The sequence below is a fragment of the Emiliania huxleyi genome, assembly GCF_000372725.1.
Source record: "Emiliania huxleyi CCMP1516 chromosome Unknown EMIHUscaffold_137, whole genome shotgun sequence".
NCBI classification, from domain to species: Eukaryota; Haptophyta; order Isochrysidales; family Noelaerhabdaceae; genus Emiliania; species Emiliania huxleyi.
This window is the reverse complement of record NW_005201223.1, coordinates 205,497-217,485: the sequence shown is the minus strand read 5'-3', so window position 1 is coordinate 217,485 and position 11,989 is coordinate 205,497. Positions and strand designations below refer to the sequence as shown.

General features: G+C 64.5%; 1 protein-coding gene across 1 annotated transcript; it reads left to right on the top strand.

The window, feature by feature from the left end:
- Nucleotides 1–5,299: 5,299 nt before the first annotated feature.
- On the top strand, nucleotides 5,300–10,150 carry EMIHUDRAFT_110608 (hypothetical protein; the record flags this gene model as incomplete). The annotated part of the gene is made up of 2 exons (XM_005788222.1): nucleotides 5,300–5,440; nucleotides 7,571–10,150. 2 exons carry the CDS (start codon nucleotides 5,300–5,302, stop codon nucleotides 10,148–10,150), a joined length of 2,721 nt encoding a protein of 906 aa, XP_005788279.1.
- Nucleotides 10,151–11,989: the final 1,839 nt, after the last annotated feature.

The window sequence follows — 11,989 nt, the reverse complement described above, 5'->3', positions numbered from 1 at the left end:
CTCGGCTGCCTCGCGACGAGCAGGTGGCCCCTGCCGTGCTGGCCGAGGGCCCGTGGCCGAGGGACGGTAGACGGAATCGGGACGGGAACGAGAGCCGCAGGAGCAGCGTCAGGCACCGCGAGGGCGGCGGCCTCCGCTCTCGTTTTCTTGAGTCTGCGTCTGTACTCGACCTTCTCGGCCCTGCGGTCACGGCCCCGATCGCCCCTATCATCCGGATTGGCGCGTCTATACACGGCCTCAGCGCGTGCCTGCGCCGCGGATCGCTCCCTTTTCGGCATGTCGTTGCATAACCCAGTGTCGGGAGCGAAGGCGCGAGTGGTGACACGCCCGCAACCTTTGAGCACCTGCGTCCCCCACCAGACATAAATCGTCCCCCACCAGACATCGAAGTCAAATGTCAAAGACACCTCTAGGGACTGGCAAAGTGGGCTGCCACACCCACAAAGATGCAGAAAAAGGGGACACCGGCGTGACGTGGCCTCTCGACGGGTTTGTTGAAGCAGAACTTGGTTCGGCGCACGAGCGAGCACGCACACACGAAATAAATGAATGAATGTTTGCCGCGTGGGTACAGACGCAATTTAGTGGGTTCAGGGACGGTTAAGCGGGAGGATTGAATTCGTATCTCAGTGCAACCTTTTAGTGTACTAGTATCTAGACCGTATAGTGACCGGCGCGCAGCGCCGAAGAAAATTTTGGCAGAAATCGCTTATAGAAATCGGCTGCTGGCTCGCCCGATTTCCCTCGCCGAAACAGAAATCGGCTGCTGGATGCCGACGCCCCGATTTCTATCGCCACGCCTCGCACTGTACAGTAGATCGATGCGGATTACGGTGCAACCGAAGGCGAAGCAGGGTCCACCCCACGCATGTGTCCGCGCAGGGCTTCACTCTATCACTGCTTCTCGTCGACGCCGCAACTCGGGCTGAGATGGTCTCTAGCACCCTGCAGCTCCAGCTGCGATTTGCCACACACCCGCCCAATCGTTGATGTCGCGAACTACCATCGCCCAGCTCGAAAAATCGTTCATCGTTGCGATGATCACCGTGAGCAGTCCAATCTTACTTCTTTGGCATAGGTGTCCCGTCAGCCAACCTTGCAACATCTGGTCCGTCGTAGACCCATGAGCCATGACCAAGTCCATAACTTGCATAGATGTCCCAGGAAGGAAAATGGCATTTCTTATTCTGCTTAATCATGTAGATCGGATTGCCACTTTTCACGATTGCTCCATCTTTCCAAGGCATGGGCAGCCCATTAGGAATCGCACCAACTTCGTTACCTTCGTAGTTCAACTTTGGCTGGCCCCAACTGCAATAATTTCCCCAGCAGTCGTAGTGGCGCATTTTCCCTTTCTCAATCTTGTAGATCGCATCGCCACATTTCACGACTGCGCCCTCAAACGCCCACGGTGGTAACTTGGACGCCGCCTCCGCCGGGACCTTTTCCTGCGTAGGCGCCGCCTTGTCCAAACGCGCTCGGGTAGTAGGAGAGAGAAAGTCGACCACCGGCTTGAGCCGGTCTCCCATGTGGACGAGGCGCCAAGCATTCGGCACACGGCGCTCGTTGGCGAGGCTTCCAGGTATGTTCGGATTGGGCAGGTTGCCCGCAATCGATGTGAATCGGTACGTCGATTTGCTGGTGCCGATTCCCGTCTCAGCCTTCGACTTCTCCTTCCCAGCTGCACTTGCTGATGCAAACGACCCCGCTACGGCCGCTTCAAAGTGACGCGCAGCAGCAGCCAAATCTTGGACCTTTGATGTCTCCTTTGTTTCTTTGGTATACGCAGCAAGCCCAACCAACGGTTTCAGCGCAACAAAATCGCCGTACTTTGCCTGGATTGCCTTCCTGAGAGCGTCGCCCTTCAACTTCCGATCGAGCATTTCGCAGACGTCGCTCTCAAATTGCGGGTTGATCTTGATAGGGAATTTCTGCGCATGGTGATAATCTGTTGGCAGGTTGAAGTACCCGACCGGAAAGACATATGTAGCGGTAGTCGTCACCGACTCACCCTTCTCCAACTTCTTGTTGCTGCAGTTCGCGCCGAATGATGCCGATCCAGAGATCCACGGCGACTGAACGGAGGCGGACGCTTCCACGCCCATCATTGCAGCGCGGTCCACGTGCCGTGATTCTGTAGTAGCACTCGTGAAAGCTATCAGCGAAATCTGAGCAGGCTGGAAGATGTGATTGTCATTGAAGTACACGTTGGGGACCGTGAAGAGAGGCTCCACAGCAGCATCACCACCATTCGAGTTGAAGTCTTTGAGGGTGCGGCCCTTGAAAATGAGGCAATTACATGCCACTGACATCCAGTGTGCACCAGTGAGCTCGTCAAACTTTATCGAGTGGGCTTGTGTCTTGTCTTCTGGAAGGCTCACTTCCCGTAACGTTTCCTTAGCCGTAGCCTCGAAAGCGGTAAAATTGTCCATCGATAGCTCCATCCCCTTTGGCAACTCGGGAAGCGGAAGCTTTTTCTCTCTTAACTTCTGTTGTCTTTCGTCATTCCCAGCCGAAATGCTTGCATCGCGACGGGCTTTGTACCGCTGGAGCACGGCGCTTGAGCATATGCCCTCCTTCACAAGAATTTCCAGGTTCGCGTCTTTGACTTTGTCGATATTTTCAACGCCGAGAAGTTCCTTCGCCTTCTTTTCGAACTCCGGCCAGTCGACCTTCTCGATATTCAGAGCACGACCCGAGTTGCCACGCGCCAGCGCCTGGATCTTGGTAGCTGCTTTGTCCACTGTCATGATTCAACAATCCTGCTTTCCTGCGTGACGCACACACACACAAGACAGGTAAATACGCAGCAACTAGCACTAGCTGGCCCTCGGCCCCGCGGCCCCAGCTCCAGACGGTGCCGTCGGCGGTGACGGCGAGGGCAGTAGTGTGCTGCCGACACGGCGACGACGCGCTGGCCAGCCAAGCCCTCGATCTTCTTGGGCAGCCACTGCTGGTTCTGCTCGTCGCCGTGGCCCAGCTGGGCGTAGCCTCCATCGCCCCAGCTCCAGACAGCGCCGTCGGCGGTGAGGGCGAGGCTGTAGAAGACCCCAGCGGACACAGCGACGACGCGTTGGCCAGCAAAGGCCTCGATCTTCTTCGGCAGTAGCTGGCCCTGCTGGTCGCCGTGGCCCAACTGGCCTTGGCTTCCCGAGCCCCAGCTCCAGACAGCGCCGTCGGCGGTGAGGGCGAGGTTGTGCCCGCCTCCAGCCAACACAGCGACGACACGCTGGTTAGCCAACGCCGCCACCTTCTTCGGCAGGAGCTGGCTCTGCCCGTCGCCGTGGCCCAAGCGACCAAAGCAACCATCGCCCCAACTCCAGACAGCGCCGTCGGCGGTCAGGGCGAGGCTGTGCGTGCTTCCCGCCGTCGGAAGACTCTGCACAGACCGCCTTCCCGCCCTGAGGTTGGCGTATTCAGCGCGCAGGCTCGCCGCGCACAACGCGCGCGCGGCGGCGGCGGCGGGGCTGCTCCAGCTATCGGCGGCGTGGGAGGCGCTCTCGCTGCTCGTAGCCAACCTTCCGGCGGCGCCGGCACTCGCGGGCGGCTGCGCCGCCACGCCGCTGCCGCTGAGCGGGCTGCTCGCACCGGGGACGGGCGCGGGCGGCGCGGGCGGCGGGCTGTCCGCCCTACGCCTCTGGAGACGGGCCCTGGCTTTGCTCGGAGGCGCTCTGCTTGCCGTCCCTGCGCTGGTCGCCGGACTGCTGCTGCTGCCGCCCCTGCTCCTCCTCCTCGGCGTCGTCCTGGCGGCCACGCCGCACACCGCGCGCGCGAGACGCTGACGACGCTGCGCCGGCTGGTGTCTGGCTCGGCTGCGCCCCCACCGCCACACCGCGCCTCCCTCCACGCTCACGGCGCGCGCACCCAGTGTCGACGGGAGGCGGGTCGGCGTGTTGAGCTGCGTCACGCCCTCGCCGTGCCCGAGCAGCCCTGGCTGAGGAGGAAGGTAGGACGGCGCCGAGCCGCACGACCAGAGCCGCCCCTCGCCGTCAATGAAGAGGCTGTGAAGTTCGCCTGCGGCCACCCTCGCCGGCGGGTTGGACTCGCGCAGCAGCGCAGCGAAGCACAGCCACCGCACGGCGCAGCTCTCGTCCTCTGGCTGCGCCGGCAGCTCGTAGCCGCGGGCGCTCTTGCGCCCACAAGCGGATGCCCTCCTCCGCGAGCGAGGCGAAGAAGAGGAGCGAGACGGCCGCGACGCGAGCGATGTCGGCGGGGTCGCAGCGAGAGAGGACGCGCACGAGGAGGTCCGTGGGGAGGTCGAGGAGGGGACAGTGCGCGGCGGCGGCGGCGGCGGCGAGGCGGCGCTCGAGCGGCGCCGTGTGTGTGGCCACTGGTGGCCAGGTCATATATGTATATATCGCGAGAAAAAGAAAAAATGCGTATTGAGTACCATTCCGGCCGCCCACCGGTGCAACTAGCCCCGTGTGAAAATGTACCCACAGCTGGCCTACTGCCTCGAGCCGCATGTGCCGTCTACCTACCGTACTGAAATTGAGCGACCGAGAGAGAAATCACGCTATGCTTGCGCCCCTTGCCTCGCCATCTCCTCCCTCCAAAACTCGCGCGGCCGCCGCGTGAAGATCGTGTTCTCGCTGTCCTCGACGACGAGACGGTACGGCGGCAGCGGACGCGACCCACGGCACTCGCTGCGCTCGAGGGCGCGCCGCGCCAGTTTGTACGAGGCCTCGGTGCAGTGCTTCCACTCGAAGAGCAGCACCGTCGGGCTCAGCTCGCACCACGCCGCCGACGCCCAGTCTTGCGAGGCGACGATCTCGCAGTCGAGCCCCTCGGTGTCGATCATCAGGAGGCCCGGCCGCGGCAGGCGCTGCCCGCGCAGCAGGTCGAGCAGCGAGCCGCAGCTCACGTTTGAGACTTGGACGCTCGCCCGCAGTCGCGAGACGCTGTAGCCGGCGCCGCCGGTGGTTGCGCTCGCGCTGAGCTGCGCCAGCCGCGGGAAGTGCCCCTCGAGGTGGGCGGCGTCGAACGAGCCGATCTGGGACGCCCACGCCGGCAGACCGCCGAGCTGCGGCATCGAGTAGAACGGGAGCAGCCGCCGCCCGGCGGCGTGGGGGCAGACGCCCTCGTTGACCAGCCGGAGCCGATCGCGCGCGACCCGTGGCGTCGGGCCGCCGCTACGCGCGCCTGGAGCGAGCGGAAGACGAGCGGGCTCGCCTCGACGAGGAGCACGCTCGACCACGCGACGGGACGCACCGCCTCGTAGACCGGGTCGTTCGCGTCGCCGCCGAAATGGTGCGCGCCGACGACGACGAGCGCCGCCGATGCCGGGAGGTCGGCATCGATGCTGACCGTCGCTCTCAGCCGGAGGCACGCGCTCGTCGTGCACCCCGGTAGCACCTCGTCGCGCCGGTCGCAGCTGCACGAGAAGCGGCGCTTCGCATCGGGAGAAGGCGGCCAGCCGCAGTGGAAGGAGGCGTCGCCGGTGCATCGAAACACGCCGCGGCAGCCTTGCACCCACACGCTTCGCCCGGACGCGTCCGATTCATCGCAGCCGAATGTCGTGCCCGGCACGCACTCCGCGTGGGAGTGCTGCTCCAGCAACGTCACGGCGCACGCACCGTGGCGATGCGTGACGGCCCGCCTGCGCCCGCGGCGCGCGCGTGCGGCACACTGGCACGTGTAGTACGCCTGCCCCGCCGGGAAACCGCACCCGAAGCGCGCGTCGTTCTCGCCCCCGCAGCGGAAGAAGCCTCGGCACTGCGTCGCCCACACGCGCCCGCTGCCGTCGCAGCCGAACGACTGGCCCGCGACGCACGCTGCCTTGCTGCGCTGGTTGACGAGCGTGACGGACGACGTCTCGTCGGCGGATGTTATTGGCAGTGGCGAGTTGTCGTTGTTGAAGCAGACATTTGTGAAATCGCGTACGCTTTATCAGCTGAACGAGTTCCTCTTGTACGTACTTTTAGCTTACTGGGAGAAAAGAGAGAGGGGGTTGTGTTCTCTAGGCCCCTAGGGGCCCTACGCGCGGCGTGAGAGCTCGGAAGCGAGCTTAGCACGGCGATCGAGGATGGCACGGTTCACCCCCTTCACCGAAGCGATGGAGATGCGTTCCGCGTGGTGTGACACAAATGAGAGGCGGGAGTGGGGAGGGTACGCGGTGCGGTCAACGCCCGAGCGTTGAGCCTTGCGCGCAAGGCGGTTGATCTTTGCAACTGCAGTCTCTCTCTCTCTCTTGTACGTACGTATTTTTAGCTTACTGGGAGAAAAGAGAGAGGGGGTTGTGTTCTCTAGGCCCCTAGGGGCCCTACGCGCGGCGTGAGAGCTCGGAAGCGAGCTTAGCACGGCGATCGAGGATGGCACGGTTCACCCCCTTCACCGAAGCGATGGAGATGCGTTCCGCGTGGTGTGACACAAATGAGAGGCGGGAGTGGGGAGGGTACGCGGTGCGGTCAACGCCCGAGCGCTGAGCCTTGCGCGCAAGGCAGTTGATCTTTGCAACTGCAGGCGGCGAGAAGCCGCCGCCGAATGTCTCGTGGAGAAGCAGGTTGAACTTGTTTCGTTTGCCGAAGATCCCATCATGGTAGTGGCCACGCTGTGACTTGACGTAGCCTTGGCCGGTGGTGTGGTCGAACGCCCGTTGACCACGGAACCCGCGTTGCTTGCAGCCCATGTTTGCAAGGCGGGCGCGCTCTTCGGTGTTGCCGAAGGCGAACTTGTCTCCAACGGAGCCGGGGTTGCCTCCGGTGTCGGCGCGGCCGACCCCAACAGGCAAGCCACCCCGGAGGGGGGTCCAAAGTTTGACCTCACTGATCTCGTCTTTGCCCCCGGGAGCCGCGCCCGGCTCAGCCAGGTCGGTTTTGTAGCCCTCGTTGAACTGTTTGGTGAGCTCAGGTTTTTCGGCATCTCCCATAACGGGCCGGGAGATGGAGACGGCGGCGACACAATCGTACCAGGCGCGAAGTACGCCGTCGTGTGGGCGCCGCCGGGCGGCGTTGTTGAGGAACCAGTCGCCATGGTAGTCCTTTGCACCACCGACTGTGTCCCCAAGCTCGAGTGCCCGCGTGACAGTCGAGCGGCACTGCGAGAGGTGAAGACCGTTTCGGCGCTGAAGTTCGCCGATGAATATGTCGTCTGGAATGGTTGTGGCGTTGCTGCCGTCAAGTTTGGTGTCGAGCCACCGCCCCGCGTAAGGCTGCGAAGTTGAGACGTAGCGGATGGACTCACGGTAACGTATCTTGGTGTCGCCGGGCTGCCAGTTGGCTGCTGTGTAGTCGTCAAGGGCGCGCCACTCCTTCTGCAGATCGAACCAGTTCCAGATAGTCTCGATGGCAGCAAGCGCCCGCGCATACGGGCTTCCTGATTTGCAAGTGCCATCGATGACTGACTCCGGTGTTGGAAGAGACTCAGAAGTGGGGAGGCTGACGCCCTTGGGGTAGAACTCAGAGATTTTGCCGCCGCGCAAGGTGTAGTAGATGTTGTCGTCGCGCGCGGCTCGGATGGAGGCCACCTCGTCTTCGTCGCCGAGGCGCCGGCCGAGACGCCGGCCGAGGAGCCTGCTGCAGAGGCTGGCACCGCCGTGGACGCGGTGCTGGCGCGCTCCTCCTCGCGCAAGGTCGAGAAGCTCGCGGAGGCCGCCGCCGCCACCGTGGCAGCCGGCGTCGCCGCGATCGACGCAAAGGTGCCGCGCAAGTCGGCCGGCGACCAGTTCCGTGACATCGCCAGCCGCAGCAAGGAGGAAGAGGTGGCAGGCGCCGCTCTCGATGGCATGCTTGCGCGTGTGGATTCAGAACCGAAGCCGCGCAAGCCTGCTGAGAAGCGGACGAGCTTCGGCCCGCGCGGTGCGTACGTCGACATCTACCGCGCCTCCGAGAGAGAGTCGCAGCAGGCAGCCTCGGGCCGAGGGGTCTCCCTGATCGAGTCATTCCCCGAGGACACGGGCGCCGCCTTTGCGGATGAGGTGACCGCCAAGGCGATAACAGGGCAACTTCCGAGAGAGGAGTTCGAGGCGGGCGCGTCTTTGGTGGCAGAGAATCTGCCGGGCGTGGCCGTAAACACAGTTCTGGCGCGCTCCTCCTCGCGCAAGGTCGAGAAGCTCGCGGAGGCCGCAGCTGCCACCGCCGCAGCCACCGTCGCAGCACTCGATGCAAAGGTGCCGCGCAAGTCGGCCGGCGAGCTCTACCGTGAGGCTGCCGGCGGCAGCGAGGAGGATGAGGCCGGCACCGCGATCGATGGGGTTTTGGCACGCTCCTCGTCGCGCAAGGCGGAGAAGCTTGCAGAGGCGGCGGCCGCCAAGGCATCGGCGGCGGCGGCGGCGATCAGCGCTGTTGTGCCGCGCAAGTCGGCCGGCGATCAGTACCGCGCAGCGGCGGGCACCGAGGACGAGGCCGCCGGGGCTGCCATCGACGGGATGCTGAAGCGTGCCTCCTCGATAAAGTCGCCGACCCCGAAGCCCGCGGCGCCAAAGGCGCCAAAGCCGTCGAGAATGTCATATGGCGAGCAGTACCGCCAGGCGGTGGGTGACATTGAGGTGGCGGAAGCATCGGGGGTGCCTCCACCGCCCCTGTCAACTACGCTGATGGAGCCTGCCGAATCGGGCGAGACGGTCCTGCAAACTAGCGGCCAGGGCGGCTTCGCGGTCGGTGACGTCGTCCGCATCGGCGAGGGGGCCAACGCGGAGACACACACGATCGCTGGCTTTGGCTCCATCCACCTGGCGACTCCTTTGAGCGGCAGCCACCCGGCGGGTACGACGATCGTATGCGTCAGCGCGGAGGACGAGACCACCGCCCCCGTCTACCGCTCGGCCGCTCTTGTCGCTGATCCACCCGAGGCAGCGGTTGAGGAACCAGCCGCAGTGCCAGCCGCAGAGCCAGAGGCGCCCTTGAAGGAGGAGGGTGCCACCGCCCGGCTCCTTACCGCCGCTGCCTCCGTGGCCGGACCTGCGACGCGGGCATCCCGCGGCCGCTCCTTTGACTTACCTGCGCCGCCCGCGCCGGAGCCATCACCGGCTGAGCCAGAGGCGGGCGAGCCATCGGACGCCGGTACAGCTGTTGACGCGGTACTAGCGCGCTCCTCCTCGCGCAAGGTCGAAAGGCTCGCGGAGGCCGCCGCCGCCACAGCTGCAGCTGCCGTCGCAGCTCTCGACGCAAAGGTGCCGCGCAAGTCGGCCGGCGATGTGTACCGCGCGGCCTCGGGTGGCGTCAAGGACGACGAGGTCGGCGACGCGGTCGACGGCGTCCTCGCTCGCTCCTCGTCGCGCAAGCTGGAGAAAGTGGCCGAGGCTGCCACCGTTACCGCCGCTGCCACGGTGGCCGCGCTTGACGCTGCAGTGCCTCGCAAGTCGGCTGGTGAAGTGTACCGTGCGGCGGCCGGCTCTAGCAGGGAGGAGGACGAAGCGGCCGGGGCTGCCATCGATGGGATGATGAAGCGGGCCTCGTCAATCAAATCACCGACCCCTAAGCCCGCGCCGAAGCCGCAAAAGCGATCGAGCTCGAGGGTGTCGTATGGCGAGCAATACCGCGCATCGGCAGGCTCCAGCAAGGACGATGACGGGCCGGGTGCCGCCGTTGATGGCGTCCTGAAGCGCTCCTCCTCGCGCAAGGTCGAGCAGCTCGCGGAGGCCGCCGCTGCCACCGCGTCGTCGGCGGTAGCGGCGCTGGACGCCGCAGTGCCGCGCAAGTCGGCCGGTGACTTGTATCGCGCAGCTTCCGGCGCCCCGGATGCTGCGGACGACGAGGAGGCTGGCAAGGCGGTCGACAGCGTCCTCGCGCGCTCCTCGTCGCGCAAGCTTGAGAAAGCGGCCGAGGCGGCCGCAGCGACAGCGTCGGCGGCAGTGGCGGCGCTCGAATCCACAATACCGCGCAAGTCGGCCGGTGACTTGTATCGCGCAGCTTCCGGCGCCCCGGATGCTGCGGACGACGAGGAGGCTGGCAAGGCGGTCGACAGCGTCCTCGCGCGCTCCTCGTCGCGCAAGCTTGAGAAAGCGGCCGAGGCGGCCGCAGCGACAGCGTCGGCGGCAGTGGCGGCGCTCGAATCCACAATACCGCGCAAGTCGGCCGGCGATCAGTACCGCGAAATGGCCGGCTCTCCGGCCGCCGAGGAGGACTCTCCCGTTGCCACCCCGCCCCGTCGGAGGTCTCTGTTCTCGCGGGTGGTCTCGATCTTCTCGGGGGGCGAGAGACGTACCCTCTAGCTGCCTCAAACGGTGCAGTGTCGCTGTCGACACACAACCCAACCCTTCTCTCGGCTCCACGCCGTCTCTCACGCAATGCTGCTTTGCACTATAGGAGTGGACACCGCTCTCATCTACTGCTACGTGACTGGCGTGAAGCTCTCGTCCTCGATCCTCTCCTGCCCTTCAGCTTTACCGCGCCTCACACGGGAAGGCCACCCCCCTGAAAGAGAAACTGATGGCTTGATGTGTGACAGTCGGAGTCGGTGGGCTGGTCCCCTTACCACACAAAAAATCGGACATTCCTGTTACGCGCGGGAAAACTCAGCTAAGCACAAAGACTTTAAAAGTCTTAATCCCCAAAGACAGGGGTAGCGCGGAAAACCGCGCGTTAAGAGTGACAGTGAGAGCTAGAGGGCGGTTAGAGGGCGCGTTAGGAGTGACAGTGAGAGCTCAGTCTGAGTACGGTATGAAAAAGAGAGTTCTACAACAAAACTCCCTCGCACGTGCGAACAAGAGAGAGCACAGAACGAAGGGGCCGGCGGGGCTCGTCAAGTAGGGGAAGCCGCTACACTCGCTATAAAACCCTGGCGCTGAGGATTCTCACCGGTTCCATCAGCATCCCAAAGCCGCCCGGCTGCACCTATGGCCCAAGGCGGGCGATGTCGGTTGCCGCACCCTCTCGCAGTCTCAACTTTGTATGGGGCAGAAGCTGTCGCACCGCCATCGCTCGCATCGCCGCAAGGACGTCAAAGCCCGCCACCACCTTGCCGAAGCACGGGTCTGCCTCTCCGAAAAGGGCGGCGTCGGGGCTCTGCGACCCCGGCCCGTGGTTGCGCGTGTTGTCGACCGTTGAAATGTACCAGTCCGGCCCGCCTGGCCGCCCTGCGAACCCGACGGTGAATTTCTCGTGCGGCAGCGACGGCGAGTACTCTTGGAATGGCACGCTCGCGCGCAGCTCGGCTGGCACCGCCTTGTGCGCGAGGCCGGCCTACGGGTGGGCGTGATGCGGAGTGGCGGAGACCTCATGGGGGATCTCACTTCGTTTGAGTGGGTTTCAGCCTGGAGCACGTGGCCGGCGTTGCGGTGGAAGGAGGCGCCGGTCCACAGCCCGGAGCGCACCTGAGGTGGGAGAGCGCGTGGCGTGATAAGCCAAGAGAGAGGGGCGCGGCGGCTGGCGACAGAGTCCGAGATTTAGTCCGACCACCTGCCTCAGAAAGTACAACACCGAGACTGGCATCAAATTGTCCGCCGCGAGCTCGATCCGTAGCGTGCCATTTCCTGGGTACGACGGCAGGCCCGCCCTTGGACGTCTGACCAGCACCGGCGGCGGCGCTACTACTCAGCGCACCCCAGCCCGGCAGCTGCAGCCGCAGCTCCACAGTGCGGGCCCCCGCCGCCGCGCCAAACTCAGTGGCGAGCAGCGCACGGCTCGCCTCTTGCCTAAGGAGAACAGCTCTCGCGCTCTCACTCGCAATGCGACTCGCTTGGCGGCGCGTGCAAGAGGCGCGCGCAGGGCCGCTCTTGTGCGATGCAGCCTTTCTCGGGCAAGGCGGCCATATCGCTGGTCAGAAGTTCCGCAAGAAGTTCCGCCCTTGTCGCTCAGCTTGGTCTCGCACTGAGCCAGGGACTTGATGCAGCCCTTTGCCGCCACGAGAGGCGGCGCTGCGCAGAAGAGAAGCGAGCAGGCGACTGCCACGACCCCGATCGCAACGAGGCGTGGCATTGGCGCCAGCTCATGTTGCGTTGTGCTCGTCCGTTCCTCTGCCTCCGGTTTCCACCGTGGGAGATCACGCCGTCGTCCCTGGACAGCGGGTCCCCAAGGGTGAACTGCGCCGTGATCATACGACGGCGAAAATT